Below are 16,590 nucleotides of genomic sequence, written 5' to 3'. Positions count from 1 at the left end.
GCCTACCACTACCATGCTGTATAGGCCATGCAAACTGACAGACCTATATTCACAAAAATCAGCTTAAGGATGTAGTTCAGCTACTTGTAAATAAGGCTTCTTAGAGATACTTTCCAACCTTAATGATTCTGTGATTCTTCTTATCACAGCATTTTGCTTTTTAATAGCCTGAATGGCATCATGCTAGTGACTTCGCATGAAGTTTAGTCACCTTGTTTTACTTTACTTCAAGATTTAGTAAGAAACCTGCTTAGGGTCTGGCTTCTTGTACTGAAGTGCTGAGTTCATAGAGAAGAGCCAGAAACATCATTTGGTGTCCTTCCTACGGGAGAGAGACTTCTGAATAAGACTAAATAGTTAACTCCTTTTGGTGATTTCCTGCTGTTCTATCTTTTAATTTTCTTTCCCCTATTGCAGAGGGGAAAGATAGGTGGAGAGGACAGGCCTTTGATTTCCATTCTGTCTCAGCTTGCTGTTTCTAACACATATACCAACCAACTCTTTGAACGCTGATATAGCATGACTGTTCGTTTAGAAATCTATTAAACTGTACTTCAGGCATTTTCTGTCAAAGTATACTGATACTTTGATAGACCACACAAACTGAACCAAAGTATTCACACACCTGAAGGTGTTGCGTTGGGAACTGCTGGTAGAGTTGAAGGGCTCCTCAGAGGTTGTGCAGCCCTATCCAGGGCAAACTTGTAAGGTTACTCTGCCTAGGAAGAGGCCCTTCACTAGGGAAAATAGGACACAGCTGTGTCCTGTAGCTTCAGCAGAGCTGCTGCAAGAAGTTGCAAGCAGCACTTGGTGAGGATTGTGCAGATTCCTAGTGTGCAAGAAGCTTTCCCTGCTGCTTTGTGTTGTCTGTGCTTTTCTGACTACTGTTTGTAAATTATTTTTGTGGTTGTTTTCCTAGTTCTAAATTGTCATCCCTTAATTATCTCATTTTGCCTCATAACTGCCATTCAGGAAGCTTAATCACAAAAGGTAACTGATTCATACTTGATTCTTGGTGCTTACATTTGTAGTTTTCCAATAAAGAAAACCATGCACAAGAAGACTTAGTGTGTAAAGGAGTGAGGTAGCGGTTATTCATTGTGACAGGGCACACTCAATCAAGTCTTTTAGTGATTTGTTTATGTGGGTAGAATTATACTGATACAGACACCTGTACTGACACGCTCTTCTTGGAGTGCTATTTTTGTTTCCTCTTACAATAGCAAGAAATGAAAGTAAAAAAACTCCTGCTGGAATAGCGTTCTTCCATATGACTTGCCCTTTAATTATTTTTTTTCCACACTAAAGAGTAACTTCATAAAGTTAACAGCTTTTTAAAAAGGAAGTTTACATAAAAGAAATGAAGAGTTTCTTACCTGTGTAGGAGATAACAGCCTGTATAAGTAGCATGGTTAGTCTTTGTATTACTTCCTTCTGAAGCATAGCAAACAGAGCTAGCCATAACAGTAAAACTCTTCTAAATGAAGCAAGTAAGCCATATTTTGGTATGAGTTCTAGCTCATAGGAGGAGAAAGCACCATTTTATAGGAAGCCATTAAGTGTTGGCTGCCCAGCAGGCTAATCAAAGGTGTGAGTCAAGCAACCCAGTGCAGGAGCAGTTGTTTTTATCCCTATTTTTAGTGGGGATCAAATGAAGCCTGATGTCTTAACAGAGAAACTGGGATTACAATTAGAAGATGTAGATTACTATCATTTTCTTTAGGTTCTGTTTCTTTATATTTACCTTTTCTTTTTCAAGCTCTCTTACTTTTTCAGGTGTGAGTCCTTTAGGCTGATGGTAACTGATGTAACCCTTTCTTTCTCATAGGGAAACCGTTCTGCCAAAAGTAGTGTGTCAACCTGGACTATCCAAAGCTTATTGTGAGAGAAAAATATTCTATCCATAAATAAGATCTCTACATCTTGCAGTCCTCAGTCCTATCTGATTAATTATCATTGTTCACTTTGTAGCTCTGTTTTGTTGTGATGTTCTAAATACGATTTGCATTAGAATATAGACAATTGGAGGAAGTCAGTTTAACTCAAAAGACATGGCTAATGTTTCTTTAAGTTCTTCCCTATTTTCTTTAAAAGTCTTGTTCTAGTTTATTATGGATCTGTATTATCTGTATTAATCAGCTTGTTAAATCTTACCTTTTAAATGTTTTTATTTTTTAATATTGGGAGTTACGCAGGTGTTAAAAACAGTCTGTTTAGCCACTAATTGGTCTTATCAGTGTAATTACTTATCTGTGAGTTTCTTTAGAATGTGATTTGGGTTCAGTTTGCAGAGCTCTGAAAATGAATAAATACGTTTCTGATGCTGTAGGCTGAGGAAGACTTTCTACTCTGCTGAAGGAAAAGCAGTAGCCCACACCAGTCATTTCTTCTTCACTGCTTTTGGAAATTTCATAAGTACTGTCTTTTAACAGGAGCTGGTAATATTAAATAAATGCTCTAACATTGTTTCTTCCAAATTTGAGCCTTAACGGCAAGAAGCTTACTGAAGAATTCTTTGCTGGAAAATTATATACTGAAGTTGAAATAGGTCAGTAGGAGATGCTCCCTCATGATCTCTGCAGCATATTCTTTCTTGGTCCCATCTACTATTCTCATACTTTCTTGAACATGCTTCTTACACTATAGAAATAGATGTGGGCAGGGCCTGAAACCTGAGGCAGTATTCCTAATATGATCTCACCTGCCCTCAGTGAAAGGGGCAATTTCTCTATACAGGCTAATAAACTTCTGTGGCAAAGAAAACATGATTCTTCAATCAAAAAAGATAAAGATTTCATCTGAAATAGGGATGAGACACAATCAGTCACACTAGGAAGTTCTTCTGCACAGTCTGTATTATTTTAGTTAAGCTGTGGAATTACTTGCCACAAGGTGCTGCAGTTGAGATTGGGGAAATGTGTGCGATACTTTTTGAACACATGTACACCTTATCTATTGATAAATGTTCAATACAAACGTATCATTTGGGTGTAGGTAGCCCTTGAACAACGTGTTACTGGAAGCTCAGTGTCTTTTGTGGAAGTATTGATAAATGTTTTCCTTGATTTTTGTGTTATTTTTCTTCGGTACCTGGCTTGAGACAGAATTCGGGACTAGAGACAATTTAGGCTTCTATTTACTTTTTTACTTTTCTGTATTAAGAAGGTATGGAAATAGCTACTATTAACATGCCTGTTCATGTTAAATAGGAAAGGGATTTGCATTTAGCTATGAAACGCACATCTTTTGCCCAAACAAGCTAAATAAAAGAAGGAAGGACGTTACCCACAAGGAATTTCAGTAAGACTGTGCAGTGCTAGGAAAAAGGCAGGAGAAATTCTATAAGCTGCAGAAATCTGTCATCCAAGTAATCTTCTATGCAAGCATTCTCAATGAAACATGACAGTAATAATAAGTTTGTTGTCCAGAAACTGCCTGTATTACAAAGGACCAATCTTGACCATAATGAGGGGAGACAGACCAATTGGTTGTAGAAAATTGACTACAATCTTCTGTCACTGTTCGCTTGAATCACACCTTTCTGTGTCCCTCTTCACAGCTCTCCTCAAGGTCTAATCAGCGCCAAATTCCAGTATATTTCTACCAATTTATTCTTTCTTAATCTACATATGAATCCTTATTCCTACAGGCAAGTTGTTTGCTCTGTTAAGTCATTACAAAGATGTTATGAGCCAGCAATACCTGGCTCACTTGTGCCAGTAGAACATTGCTTTTTCTACACTTCAGGTAAGTAGAACACGCTGAAATAGTCCTAGAACTTCTTTTAGTAATGATGCACCAACACCAACCATATTTTGTTTGTAACTGCTGAAATCTCTGTCTCAGTTTTTGGTAGCCAAAGCTGATCTATTGCAGGATTTTTTTCTTCGTGCCTAACTCAGGATATACCCTTTCTGTTGTGCATACGTTGTAAATTTTTCAGGAGTCTGTCCATTTTCGTTACAGAGATACCAGTCGAAATAATACCATGCTCTGAGGCATGAGAGCTAAGAAATTTTAACAGTATTTCTTGATCTGGCATGAAGTACTGTTTCCCCTTAGGAATAAGCCAGAGTCTTATATCTGCATGTGGAACTCTATTGTTTGTTTCTCCTTAGCTTTTCTGTTGTCTAACCTCTTAATCTCCCTTGAGCTACTATGATCCTAGTTGTGCTCTTTGCAGCAGTGATACTTTGAGATGTATTCTTGTACATTCTTTATGTGAAACTGAAGAATGTTACCTCTTAAAACTATTTCAGTTTTGGTTACAGAAATAAAAGAAAATGAACTGCAAATATGTTGATTTTAATTTTTTATAAAGGTAGTTTCATATGGAAGTATCCTAAAGTGCTTAGCCAAGCTACTAATTGGTGAGTCAGCTAATAAAAATTGGCATGTATAGGGAGAACTACGAAAGGTATTTAGCAACCTGAAACAAGAAACAAAAGGAAATTTGTTCTGTCAGCCATGACATTTCTTAATAAAGGAGTCAGTCTTCATTCTCAGAGCTGTAAGTGGCATTGTATGGGTGGGTATGGCAGGGAAAAAAAATACCAAATTAATAAACTGATTTGGCAAAATAGTATTTATTCAATTCTAATATTTAGAGCAGTTCAATACAGTATCTGCGATAAGAAGTGCTAATGGAGAATGAAAGTTAACTTTTAAAGTACCTAGTACATCTCAAGAAAACTGCTTATCACCCTTATCAATAATCAATGGCTAAGCATGATTTATTTTTTTTTCCTTTTGGTAGAAAATCATTAAGAAGCAACAGCCTGCCTGCCACAAGATTGTATCCCTGCCATTATCCTCTTTCCCTTGAGTAAAAGATGTTACTCACTGTGTGGAAGGAGATGAGAGGAACTGTCTTTGCCTTAGCTCATTTGATTAGCCTCCCTGCTAATACTGTTGTCTTCTAGCAGTCATTGAGGTCAGGCTTTTATGAAGAGTACAGTGAGGCAATATCTGATCCTATCATCCAATATTTCTCATACTGAAATAAGTTGTGCACACCTAAAGACTAAAGGAGGTTTTTCTTCCAAAAGATAAGCCTGGTTATGTGCATCATTGCCTAGATAAACAAATGAGCTAACAACCATCGTGGGCCCAAATGGCAGCTCTTAGTGTTTTAAAGCATAGATAGATGACAATTTGTGATCCTAATCAGGAAGCTTTTCTAGATGGCATTGTAGTTTTCTCTATGGCAACACTTTGCAGATGTGCTTGGCTCGCTTTGTTGCCATGCAAGGTTCACAGCAGGGACTGCGGCTGTGAGGCCCCACTGTGTGGAAATAAAAAATCCTTGTTGTGGATACTCTCACGTGTCATAACTCCACGATCTGTGCTGTAAGCCTTCTGCAGGCTCCCTACCACATTTTTTATTGATGACGTCTTTTACAGCAGAGTTTTAAAGCGGACTTCCAATCTAAATATTTTTCCTTTTTTTTTTTTTTTTAACATCTTCTCATCCGGATCTGTCCTTTAATCCATGCGAACTGGTGTCATTTTTAGTTAAACGCTAGGATCATTTAATTAATCAACCAGCTTGGGTTTTTTTTTTGGCAGGTTTGATAAAACTCAACCCTGTTGCATGACTTCTATAGATTTTTATATTTAAAAAATCTACATTTTTAAAAATTTACAATTTTTTACATTAAAAACGTAAATACTACATGAAAAAGGTAATCATTACTTTAACAGTGTAGGTTTATGGCCAAGTGACTCAAGTATGTTTGTCTCTAGAAAGTAGGACTTTCTCTTTTGATGTGAACTTTTGCGACAGGTGATATCTTCTGTCCTTGAGTTAATTCAGTTAACTGTGAAATGTTCATTAAATCCTATAGAGTACAAGGAATTTAATCAATTTAATTAGCTTTGAATTGAGTTGAATTTTTGACAGCATTTGCTCTTTCAAATGATATCCTTTATCATTTTCTTTATTCTTTATCAGTTTTCTTATTAAATAAGAAAACCTCCTCTTAATTATATCACAAGTCCTTGGATATATACAGCAAACATGCATGGCTAAGATATTTTTCCAGTGACAAACTTTATACTAATCCCAATCTATTCCTTTCCTTTCTGGCAATAAAATGACATTCAACAACATTCATTGCTCCAGACTGAATCTGAGAGCTGTAGGGCATGAGGCAACAGGAGAACTTGTGTTCTCTAAGAATTTCTTAATAGGACTGGAATTAGTCCCAAACTGAATTGTGTACACACATCTCTCAGAATACAGAAGGCTTCGGTATCCCACCAGAAATTGAGGTGGAGTGAAAAACACATTGAGATTAATTTTCTTCATATTTTTAATTTTAAAAGTTAATTTCAGTTTCTTAACATTTTAAGTTTTACTGCTAAGCACTAACTTTAATAATCAGTTTATTATATACTAATATGATATTTTTCTTATTATGTTTGATTTGTGAGAATGCACGACAGTGAAGCCTTCTGTTTTTGATTTTCAAACACATGAAATAATACCAGCAGAATATTAGAAATGCTTAACAATAATACTACAGTGCAGATCTTTCATCCTGTTTTTCCTATTTCTTTTCTTCCAAGATACTATTTTAACTTAATAGGTAGACTGGATGAATTTCAGGTGGTAACTACCAAAAAGTAGAAATTTTCAACAAAGCAAAATAAGTTGTACATTGTTCTGAGTTTGGCAGATATTTTCCATTTGAACTTTTACCTTGACTTCCATCTTGAGTCCAAAACTATTTTCTGGAAGGAAAGTGAAGATAATTTTTATTTACATGGTATTCATTCCTTGCTAACATGTCTGTTTTGCTCTGTTAGGTTGAAGACTGAAAAAGCTTTGCGTTTGAATATTATTGGTGAGCAGAAACATCTATTACTAAATACATTAGTCAACTTTTTATCATAAAATTTGTTTTACCAACTTTATAGCTTCTCTACTTGAAGTTTCTTTATCTATAATCTGACTCTGTAATCTTAAAAGAGACTTTGAAGAAGTGCTGAAATACCTGAGATTCTTTGAAGTATTACTTACGGGGTTGAACTCGTGGCTTAGAGCCTAATCCTTAGTGTACACGACAACAGGTTAATATAGAACAAACATCTCTTTTTATACATCTGTACCTGTATTTATTGTACTTGTCTCCATGCTTTTCTTAAACATTTCTAAAAGAAGATTATATATGTAGATTAACAGACACTGTAATAATGTCTGTCAAGTAAATACAAGACTTCAAGAGACAACCTGAAATATTTTTCTTTCAAATGATTGACATTCACTGTTTCAATTGAATTATTTAATAATTGTGGTAACTGGAACTCTTGTTCAGCCACTCTGTTGTTGTTGTTGTTTTTCCTTTGGGCATTCATAACTTGGCATCTTAAGCAATTGATCCAATTGATATTTTAGATACTAGTTTCCAGTAATTCACAGCGAAGTATTAAAACTTCTTTCCAAAAGGAACATAATGTTCCTATTATAGATACCTTCATACCCGGTATACACATGATCAGTGAGCCGAATTTCTATTCAAAATCTTGAATAATCGAGGTTTATTTAAGAAACTTTGAAGAACTTTAATCTTTGCTGGTGATACCATGGTAATATAATCATTAATGGTCACTTTTTTTTTTCAGGAGAAAAGTTGCAATGGTTTCAAAGTCACCTTGACCCCAATAAAACTGACTACACAAAGAAGGAAGCTTGTAAACTAATTGAAGAGTGAGTTAAATGCAGTTAAAATGGGACTGAAAAGCTTGATTTGTCTTTAAAAATAATGTTCTTAAATAAGATCAATGTAGCGATGTTGACTTAGGACTTACTTGTTATGTTACTATTAGTAATATCAAGTAGTTGATTTTGTTAAAACAGGACAGTTACATATTAAAAGATATATATATATATATATATTTACAATAGAATTATTGAAGTAACCCTTGCATTTTTATTTAAGTGTCTATCTTCTATTGTATTGTGTGGAAGATTAATTATTTGGAGAAATGTAATTGCCTGAATTTGCTAGTTGGGCTGTTCAGTGAAACAATGCACAAAGTTTGTTCTATTCCTTACACCTTTTTTCTTTAATTTTCTTTGGTGAGAAGATTAAGTAATATTCATGTGGGCAGAATTTTAGGGCAGGAAATATCAAAATTGGATTTGGGTAAGAAAGAACTTAGCTCTGTGCTGCTGGATATATCTACCTGTGGCCTGTCATGAGCTTTTACCTTCAAGTGTAAGGATGTAATATTTATATATTCTTAAAAATTTGCATTATGTCCATTTTCTTTCAGAAGCTCTGAAATACTTTTCACAGTTCATGAAATCTGTAAGCTGCTAGCCAACGCTAGTGATACTGCAAAGGCAGTAACAACTTACTCTGTGAATCCAGTTTGGATGATTACACAATGATGTATATGACATGGATGATGTCACAATGATGTATAAGACAGAAGAACCACAAAACCCATTAATGAGATGGTGAAATTCAGCTCTTAAAATTTAAGAAAACTTAAATCTAACACTGAGAACTCATGATAGCATGGAAGTTTTATCTAAAGTAGTTTGAACAAAAAACCAAAAAATGTTCTGTAAGCAGCAGATGATTCAAATGTATTTCTAAATGGGGCTTTTACTTTGACGATGAAAGTGATGTTTCTTAGATTTGAACTGTATCTCTGACTAATTTAGGAAATATAATTTTTAAAACAACTTCTTAGATTGTCAGAATAATTCTGTTGTGCAAAAATTTTGCATGAATACATGTAGCATAAGTGCATCTTATTTCTTTCAGATACATGGGCCGATTCAGTGATGAACTGGAGCAGATTGAATTACGAAACAGTATTAAAGGTAGACAGGGAAGACAGCATGGTTCACGGGAAACTGTCATCAAGCAGACCATGGAACGAGAAAGACAGCTCTATGAAGGCTATGGGATAGGTATGTAAAAGCATTAGAAATAACCACGTGGTCATACCTTCTCCTCCTGCTCACGAGGCTAGAACCTAAGTGAAATTTTTAGGCAGGATGTTTATTATTCAATTCTCAAAGGAACTCACTAACAGCTAGTTTGTTACCGAGTTTGTTGCTGACAAGTACTTCCAAAGTTTGAATATTTCTAAGTCTTTCTATTAAAATTGAGGGAATCCGGGAAGAAATGCTGGACTATTATGACACATCTACTCTACAGGCTCTATTCTACAGGCACAAATGATAATCCACAAGGAGGAAAAACACATTTTTCCTTTTGCTCTCAGGCAGAGGAGTTTTGCTTTCTTTGACTCGTGGGAGGTGTTGGAGGGAATATATGTGAAGGCCCTAACACTTAACCTCTTAATAATCAAACTCCCCAAAATTCTGAAGATTTCAAATTAAGTGTTACAGATGAAAGCTCAGCTGAAAGCACTTTGAGTTTTTAAAACATTTACCTTGGCCATCATCACAAGTTTGAATAAAATCATAATGCCAGTTATTCTCGGTGGCTTTTTTATTACCATTTATCTTTCTGTGGCAGTGGAGTGTCTAGTGAAATCTTCCAAGATCAACTGAGAAGCAATCATGTGAAAATCACAACACAAGCATTAGAGCTGAAGATTTCCTCTTAAAGTGCATAGAGTCTCCCATAAGAAGAAACAAACTGTTTATGAAAGTATTTTGTCTTCTGGGAGGTAGCACACAGATGCAAGCTACTTGTGAGAGAGACATAAGTCTGAGAATGAGATAACTGGAAGGGAAGCATCAGTAAGCTGGTGAAATAAGAAAAAAGGGACAATAATTCTACAAAAACCGAAGACTTGAAAAAAGTGAAGTACAAAATAGTACTGAGATTTATGATTTGCATTTTTCTTTCACAAGTAGGCATGTTGGGGTCAAATGATGGACTTGGCTTTAATGCTAAAGTATTATTCAAAGGTAGTCAGTCTGGCTAATGGTTAAAGTAAGTCATGGAAGAAATGAAAAATCAATATTGATCAGATACAAAGGCGAGCAAGGTTTGGGCTGCATGTCATATTCCCCTTGATTGTATTTTACCAATTAAAAACAAATAGTTGTAAAAATTTTGCAACTGCTACTTGTTACTTTCACATCTTGCAATTGCAGAGGAATTCAGAAATATCTGTATGACTTCACATGTAACAGAAATCCATTTTTGTTCACTTAGAAGGGGGAAAAAGTCATAGGAAGTTAGATCCTATGATTGTTATCAAATGGCTCAGTTTTAGAAAATTTCCTTTCTGGTATTACTTTTAAATTTTAGTTCTTTTTTTCTGTATTGCTTTGTGGAAAGCTGACAAAAAATGAGTAGGACTAGATAGAAAGATGTCAAACGCACAAGCACAACATAAAAATAAAGAATCCAGAAATATTGTAAGCAAAATTGGAGGTTGTTATAGCATTAGTAAGTAAAGCATTCAGAGAGCATGGTGCAACTTCACATATTAAATACGCTCTCAAATCATTCATTATTTGTTATCACAGCTGCTGCAGGTTTTGCTCTCTGTCTAGGACAGTAGTCATTCACAGAAAATAGTTGCTGCTAAATGCTGTAATTAGAGATCGGAGATAAATGGAAATCAGCTGGAAACTGCTTGTATGCTCTACATCATTATCACTGGAAGCTGTAGTGAAGCTTTGATAACTGACATAGTAGCTGTTCCTCCTCCCCCCCCCCCCCCATTCCTGAATTCAGTTATTTCTTGTAGGCATATGCATTTGCTGTGAACAAACTACATGATATGAATTGCTTAGAATTAAGAAATAAGAAATTCTCATATAATTCAATGCTGTATATATCAGGTATATGCAAATGAAAAAAATTATTTTTAGCATGTTTACGGAAGTGGTAGATGTCCAAAAGCACATCAAATTTTAGTCTTAAAAAAATAGTACCTATACAGGGAACATTCAGTCAGAGGTTGTTGAGTTTTGTTAGCAGTTACTTCTCACCCCCTTACCCCTTAAATATATCTAAGTTAATTTTACTGCTCTTTTCTACCTGACGTATCGTCATTTGTGTGAGTGTATTTTAATCTGGTCTTTCGTGTTTATAGGAAAGCTATTGAAAGGGAATCCTAGATTTTGACAGGATATTTTGACAGAATTTAGAGTTAGTGTGCTTTTAGTTGGAAAACATCATAATTATTTCATCTGAACATCATACATTTTTGATAATTTGCCTTTATTTGCCTAGCATGTTCTTACAGAAGTGGGAGGTAAATTTTGGGGAAGAAGAGCCTTTAAAGCTAAATGCACTACTTTTATTAGTTAGTTCTTGAAATTTCAGGATATAAGGAAATTGATTTTAATTTAAATGAAAGTTTTATCACTTGCATGTATTTGCTAGCATAACTACGGCACTGATAGCTGTTGCCTTCTGTAACAATCATGATTGTGTACCTGAATGGTTCTTCATTTAAAGAAGATGTACATCTACAAAACATCTACAGTTTGACATCCTTTTCCCTTTGTAACTTCAGACTGCAATAGCACCTTTTGACGCAACTTGGGTGTTTTCTCCTTACGATAGTTCTAATGAACATGACATGAATACTGCTTATGTTGTGCCAAGAGCAGCGCCACTTCAGTTCTTGTGAGATTTAGGTAAATTTCTTCTGCAAGTCTTTGCTTTAGGAGAGAGAAATGGTTACTGCTGTGAAGAATGATGATGTTTTTATGAACAGCATACTTCTGAAAAAGAAACAGAATGGCAAAAACCATGACCCTGGTGCATGCTATGGAGATGCATCAGTAAAACAAGTGTTATTAATCTGACAATACAGTGCTACTGCAGCTTTCCACCGTAATGAATAAAGTCAGTTACTGTGCAGTAACTAATTATTTCTACACGCAAAACAGTCGGACAAGAGTTCCTAGTTCAGTTCCTAATCTGGCAGTTCTGTGGTTTGCATTGTATAACATACTGCAAACATATGCGTAAGCACAACCTAAAACTTGCCGCTGCCAGAGCAGTAAAGATGAATTCAGTGCAGCGTTACCCCTTGGGAATACTTGCTTTGTCTTGACGCTGCAGTGAGCCCTGGATGATAGGCAAGAAAAAACTCGCAGAATATTCTCTTTGGAAAAAGTCCTGCAGAACTTCACAAAAGCAGTTAGCTTTCCAAGATGGTTTTTCAACAACAACAAACAGCAATTGAAAGGGCTTTGTGAGTCTTGTCATGTAGCCTTGGTTTGTCTGAGAACAGCGCAGACCAGCACGTCAGTGCTCTGACAGAGGGAACAAACACAAGCCTCAGCACATCTCCGAGGCACTTGGCCCAAACTGGCACAGTGCTGCTCCTGCCACACTCACTGCTCGCATCACCAAGATCCTAGAAGAAAGCTGAGTAGGCAGAGCTCCACGTGAAACAGCTGAGAGAAGGGGGTGGCTCCTCTCCTGTGGAGGCCAGGGCATTTCAGCATTTTGCTGCAGAGAGTGCAATTTAAGGGACTGCGGAGGAAGCATGAGGAACTGTGGGTTTGTTTCAGTGCTTGGTTAGGACAGAAGGGCCTCAGGCAGCATTAGTGGTTATCAGAGCCGAGGAATCAGCAGACTAAAAAAAGGATTAGGTAAATGTTCTTTGCCTTGCTCAGCTGTGAGTGGTTGTACTGCACTTGTTTACTAAAAAGCAGGCTGCAAAAGTCCAATTGGTATCAAGATCAAGTGCATTTATTGTCAGTCCTCAACTGGTACCTTTGTAACCCAATGTAAAGGGAAGAAATATTTTTCTGAATTGTAAAGACTATCTGACCACAAAGATAAGTGCTAGGTGTTATCATCCTACATTCTGTAATAGCAAAATCATCTATAATCCTGTATTGGTAGCATCATCTGATTTATTACTGTAAGGCTCAAGAAAATTGATAGATGAAAAAAAGCAGGACTGCATGTTCCAGGCTTGCTCAAGGACAGCATAAGAAGTACCTGAAATGTTATAGTTTTAAGAGCTAAAATAGTAAAGTGGATTTATGTTAAAGAGGTAGCAAGCAGCCTTTCTTCTTGACCTGCTTTTACCTGCTGGCTGTGAAGACTGTACAGAATAAAATACTGTCTATGAACAGTCTATTTTATGCTCTGATGTATTTTATATTGTGCAAAAATGTCAAGGCTCCAAAGGCATGGATCTCTATAAATTAGTGCCAATGTTAAGCACAGGACACATGCAGTATTTTGGGACTGACCAAGAAAAGAATGGCACTGAATCCAGTCAAAGCAGCTTAGCTATCATAGGTAAGATTCTGCATGAGGTTAGAAACTACAGCTCTAGTAAGAACATTTTGGTTACTCCAGGAAGAAAAAAAGTCTGTCCCCTCTGTCACTGTACAAGCTGTTTGCCTTCCTTTTTCACTACCAAAGTGAAAGATCTGTAGTGAGCATATGTCAGTTATTTCTCTCAAGCTAGGTCTGAGGAAGACATTATGTTATTATGAAATCTTTCAGTCTTTGGAACTATTCTTGTTCATTTATCTTCTACTTAGAGGAACATCAGTGCATGAGAGGAGACAGGTACCAACATTCTCTAGAAATATTACATTGCATTTACTGCAGTATTTATCAGTCATTTCAGCAACCAGAGCAAGCGTCCCAGTAGCAAGAGTGGCTTCTGGAACAGGTATTTAACAATGCAGACTATAATTGCATTGCAGTGAGGTTAATTACCATAAAATAGTCATTCTTTGCTTTTACACTCTCTTGGTCCAGGTGGAAGTAAGTAGTAGTATATCCCCAAATCCAAAACCATGTTCTCTTCAAACACCCAAGAACCTAACTGTACTCTTCCCAGTGTTTATATTTTATATACACATACATATTCTTGTACATGGTAAATTTTCAAAAGTGTGTTGAAGCGTTTCTTAGATTTTCTTACTTGAATTTACTTTCCTAATTCTGCTACTGATCTATCCCGCATGCAGTGGTGACTTAAGTGCTTTGAAATTGTTTTCCTTAAACATTTCATTTCCTAAGCACTTAATACTAACTAATTAATAGTGTTTATTGTATATTTAGGTCAGTTATGAAAGTAATCTTTTTTATTGTGTCTTGTATCTGTGGTGTATCTTTAGATTAAGTTAATGCAAAGTAGAATTTTTATTACGCAGGTGAAGGAATGTCTTTCAAAAACTATCATAAGCAGACCTTGATAAGCCTCCTTGAGGAGGCTAGTTATGCTTTTAAAATAAATATATTAATCGTTTTTCTGATTTCTTCACTGGACTTTTTTTAAAGGGAATCTTTTAAGTGCTTACGTTTCTTGCTATTTTTCAGATGTGTCAGTTTAGAGAAGGTGAAGCACCTTCTTATTTGTCAGGACTGGGTTCTCAATAGCTGGTATGTTTGAATTCTGGAACGGTTCATAAGTATAATTTCACTTTCTTTACTTCAGCAGTGAGAGGTCTTTGTGTTTATGTATTGTTCTAGTAACTTTCTAGCATGAGTCCTTATTGTCATTTTCTTGGTTTTACAGTGCCTGAAATAATATGTTCAGCCCTTTCTTTCTTTGAAATGAGACTCACTTGAATAATGTAACACATCTAATAGTATTTAATTTCATTCCCATTAGAAATCCCAGACATTGTGAACAGCAAGCACCTTAAATTTTTCAGGTAAGGTCCTTTTATTCTCACTACTAATTAATCTGTTTATGCAAAACACTGTTTCTGAATTTGACATGTTGTATTGTCTTTTCTTAAAAAAGGATTTATGCAAAATTGCTAAATATTTGTCTTGTTTGAAAAAGACTAGGTATGGTGCTGCTAACTCAGCAATTTGTAGCTGTTACGGGTGACAGTTAATCAGTAAGACATTGGGAGTGTTAGAAAGCTTCAACAGTTAGAGTTCCATTTCTGCATCTTAAGTACCTTTTTTTTTTTTGATATTCTTAGGGAATGTTTTTTCGTTACCTGAGCGGTTCACCAATTTACACTAAAATAATTAACACTCACTGTTAGTTTCTGAGGATCAAGACATGGATTTATAGATAAGTGGAAATACAGTGGAATAGTTTTCTTACCTGAAATGAGATTTCAGATGGTAATTGCAGTCATATAGTGTCGTGACCTAAATTATTTATAGTCAGAACTTAACCATTAAGTAAGCTAAAACAGCACTAAGTTCTTAGTCTTGTTTTCTAAGATACAAGATGCACATGTAGGTGAACTAAGGTCTGCGGCAATGTTTTTGTATATGTACTAGTTGAAAGTCATGAGAGAATCGATGACATCCACTTAAGGCTCTGGGAGATGTAGAACTTGCTGCTAGCTCATCTGGGCTAGCAAGCCAGTATGCCTTGGGAAGAGGTTGAAGAAACACTTTGGTGTGTCTTGCTCTTGCTGACAGCTCTATCAAAGCAGATACTTGGGGGAAAACCCCCAAAACTTAGGAATGCTAAATGTTGCAAGGAGTGATATAGCACCATCTCCTAGGGGTGGTGTGCAGCCAGAAGTCATAGTCCCAGGATGGTGGAATATTGCTGGAGATTTCAAAGGGACCTCTGGCTGCCATGTTTTTATATGCACAATTGATTTCATGCACTGGGATATCTGATGGAGGTGTTACTGTTTTATTGCCTTGGTAGATCCAAAAGTAGCATGTCTAGCTTATACTTGGCACATACTATCTTTGCAGTTGAGAAAGATTATCCATGAAGTACACCATCATCAAGCAGCCATTTTATCAGTTGAATACAGGATTCGACATGGGATATTTAAGTGAACCCTTCCTCCTTTATGCAGCCTTTTGAAGTAATGTACTTATCACGTGAATTATTGTTTATTAACATTTTTTGTCTCCTTGAAGCCAGTTACAGAATCACAAAATGGTTTGGGTTGGAAGAGACCTTAAAGATGACCTAGGTCCAACCCCCTTGCCATGGGCAGGGACACCTCCCACTAGACCAAATTGCCTGAAGTCATACAAGATGTTAACAGTTACCATAAATTGTAATGAAGTACTTGATGTACATGTGATATTAGCTCTGCAAGTTGAGCAGCCAGATGAAAGAAAATCTTCTAAACTGCTTTTCCAGAGAAGCTGGTGAGTTTAGTGTGTCTAACCTAGAAGCAGTTGGTCTCAAGTAACTGAGGATACAAATAGTCTGTGGGGATAAAGTGAAACAGGTTTGTCGGTTGTTTTTCAGACTTTCAAATGTGAAAGTACTTAGTTCTTTACAGACAAATTGCAGCTACTGTAGTGTCCAAGATCAGGTGAAAACGCAGACACTCATTCATACTGCAGTTGGACTGATAGTATACATTAGAAAACAAGCATCACTTGAGTTAGCATCTCCTGAGAAGAGGTGAACTAACTCTGCTACTTTTTCCTGCTATTCCTATCCATAAGTGTTTTTTGTGACTTTTTCTTTCAGGGAATGGAATGGTGATCTGAAGAAATTGCCAAACATCAAAATGAGAAAGCTATCAGCTAGGGATGCTGTCTGCAGTCGCACTGAGGTGGCAGATGCAGAAACTGAAGAAGAATTGAGTAAAGCAGAAGATACAGCCTCATAACCCCCAGCTGATTCAAGGGTTGAAGCAGCTGAAGGGAACTGTAAGAAACCTACTTTAATCAGCACTGGAAACAAGAATAAAGCTAGTGTTTCTAATTA

At 36.2% G+C, this 16,590-nt stretch overlaps 1 protein-coding gene and 1 long non-coding RNA gene across 2 annotated transcripts in view; one reads left to right on the top strand and one right to left on the bottom strand.

Annotated features, from left to right (window-relative positions):
- Nucleotides 1-5,611, bottom strand: part of LOC121069140 — a 25,825-nt gene extending 20,214 nt beyond the window's left edge. The window contains exon 1 of the long non-coding RNA XR_005819290.1: nt 1,377-5,611. This is a non-coding gene — a long non-coding RNA (uncharacterized LOC121069140). The remainder of the gene's footprint in view (nt 1-1,376) is intronic.
- Nucleotides 1-16,590, top strand: part of TMA16 (translation machinery associated 16 homolog) — an 18,122-nt gene extending 1,532 nt beyond the window's left edge. The window contains exons 3-7 of the mRNA XM_040554937.1: nt 6,811-6,848; nt 7,627-7,711; nt 8,781-8,929; nt 14,548-14,590; nt 16,351-16,590. Coding sequence (XP_040410871.1) covers nt 6,811-6,848; nt 7,627-7,711; nt 8,781-8,929; nt 14,548-14,590; nt 16,351-16,492 — 457 coding nt within the window. The 3' untranslated portion in view covers nt 16,493-16,590. The remainder of the gene's footprint in view (nt 1-6,810; nt 6,849-7,626; nt 7,712-8,780; nt 8,930-14,547; nt 14,591-16,350) is intronic.

This window comes from Cygnus olor, chromosome 4 (genome assembly GCF_009769625.2).
Source record: "Cygnus olor isolate bCygOlo1 chromosome 4, bCygOlo1.pri.v2, whole genome shotgun sequence".
Taxonomy (NCBI): Eukaryota; Metazoa; Chordata; class Aves; order Anseriformes; family Anatidae; genus Cygnus; species Cygnus olor.
Note: the sequence above shows the minus strand (reverse complement) of the source record. Positions and strands in the feature narration are given on the sequence as shown.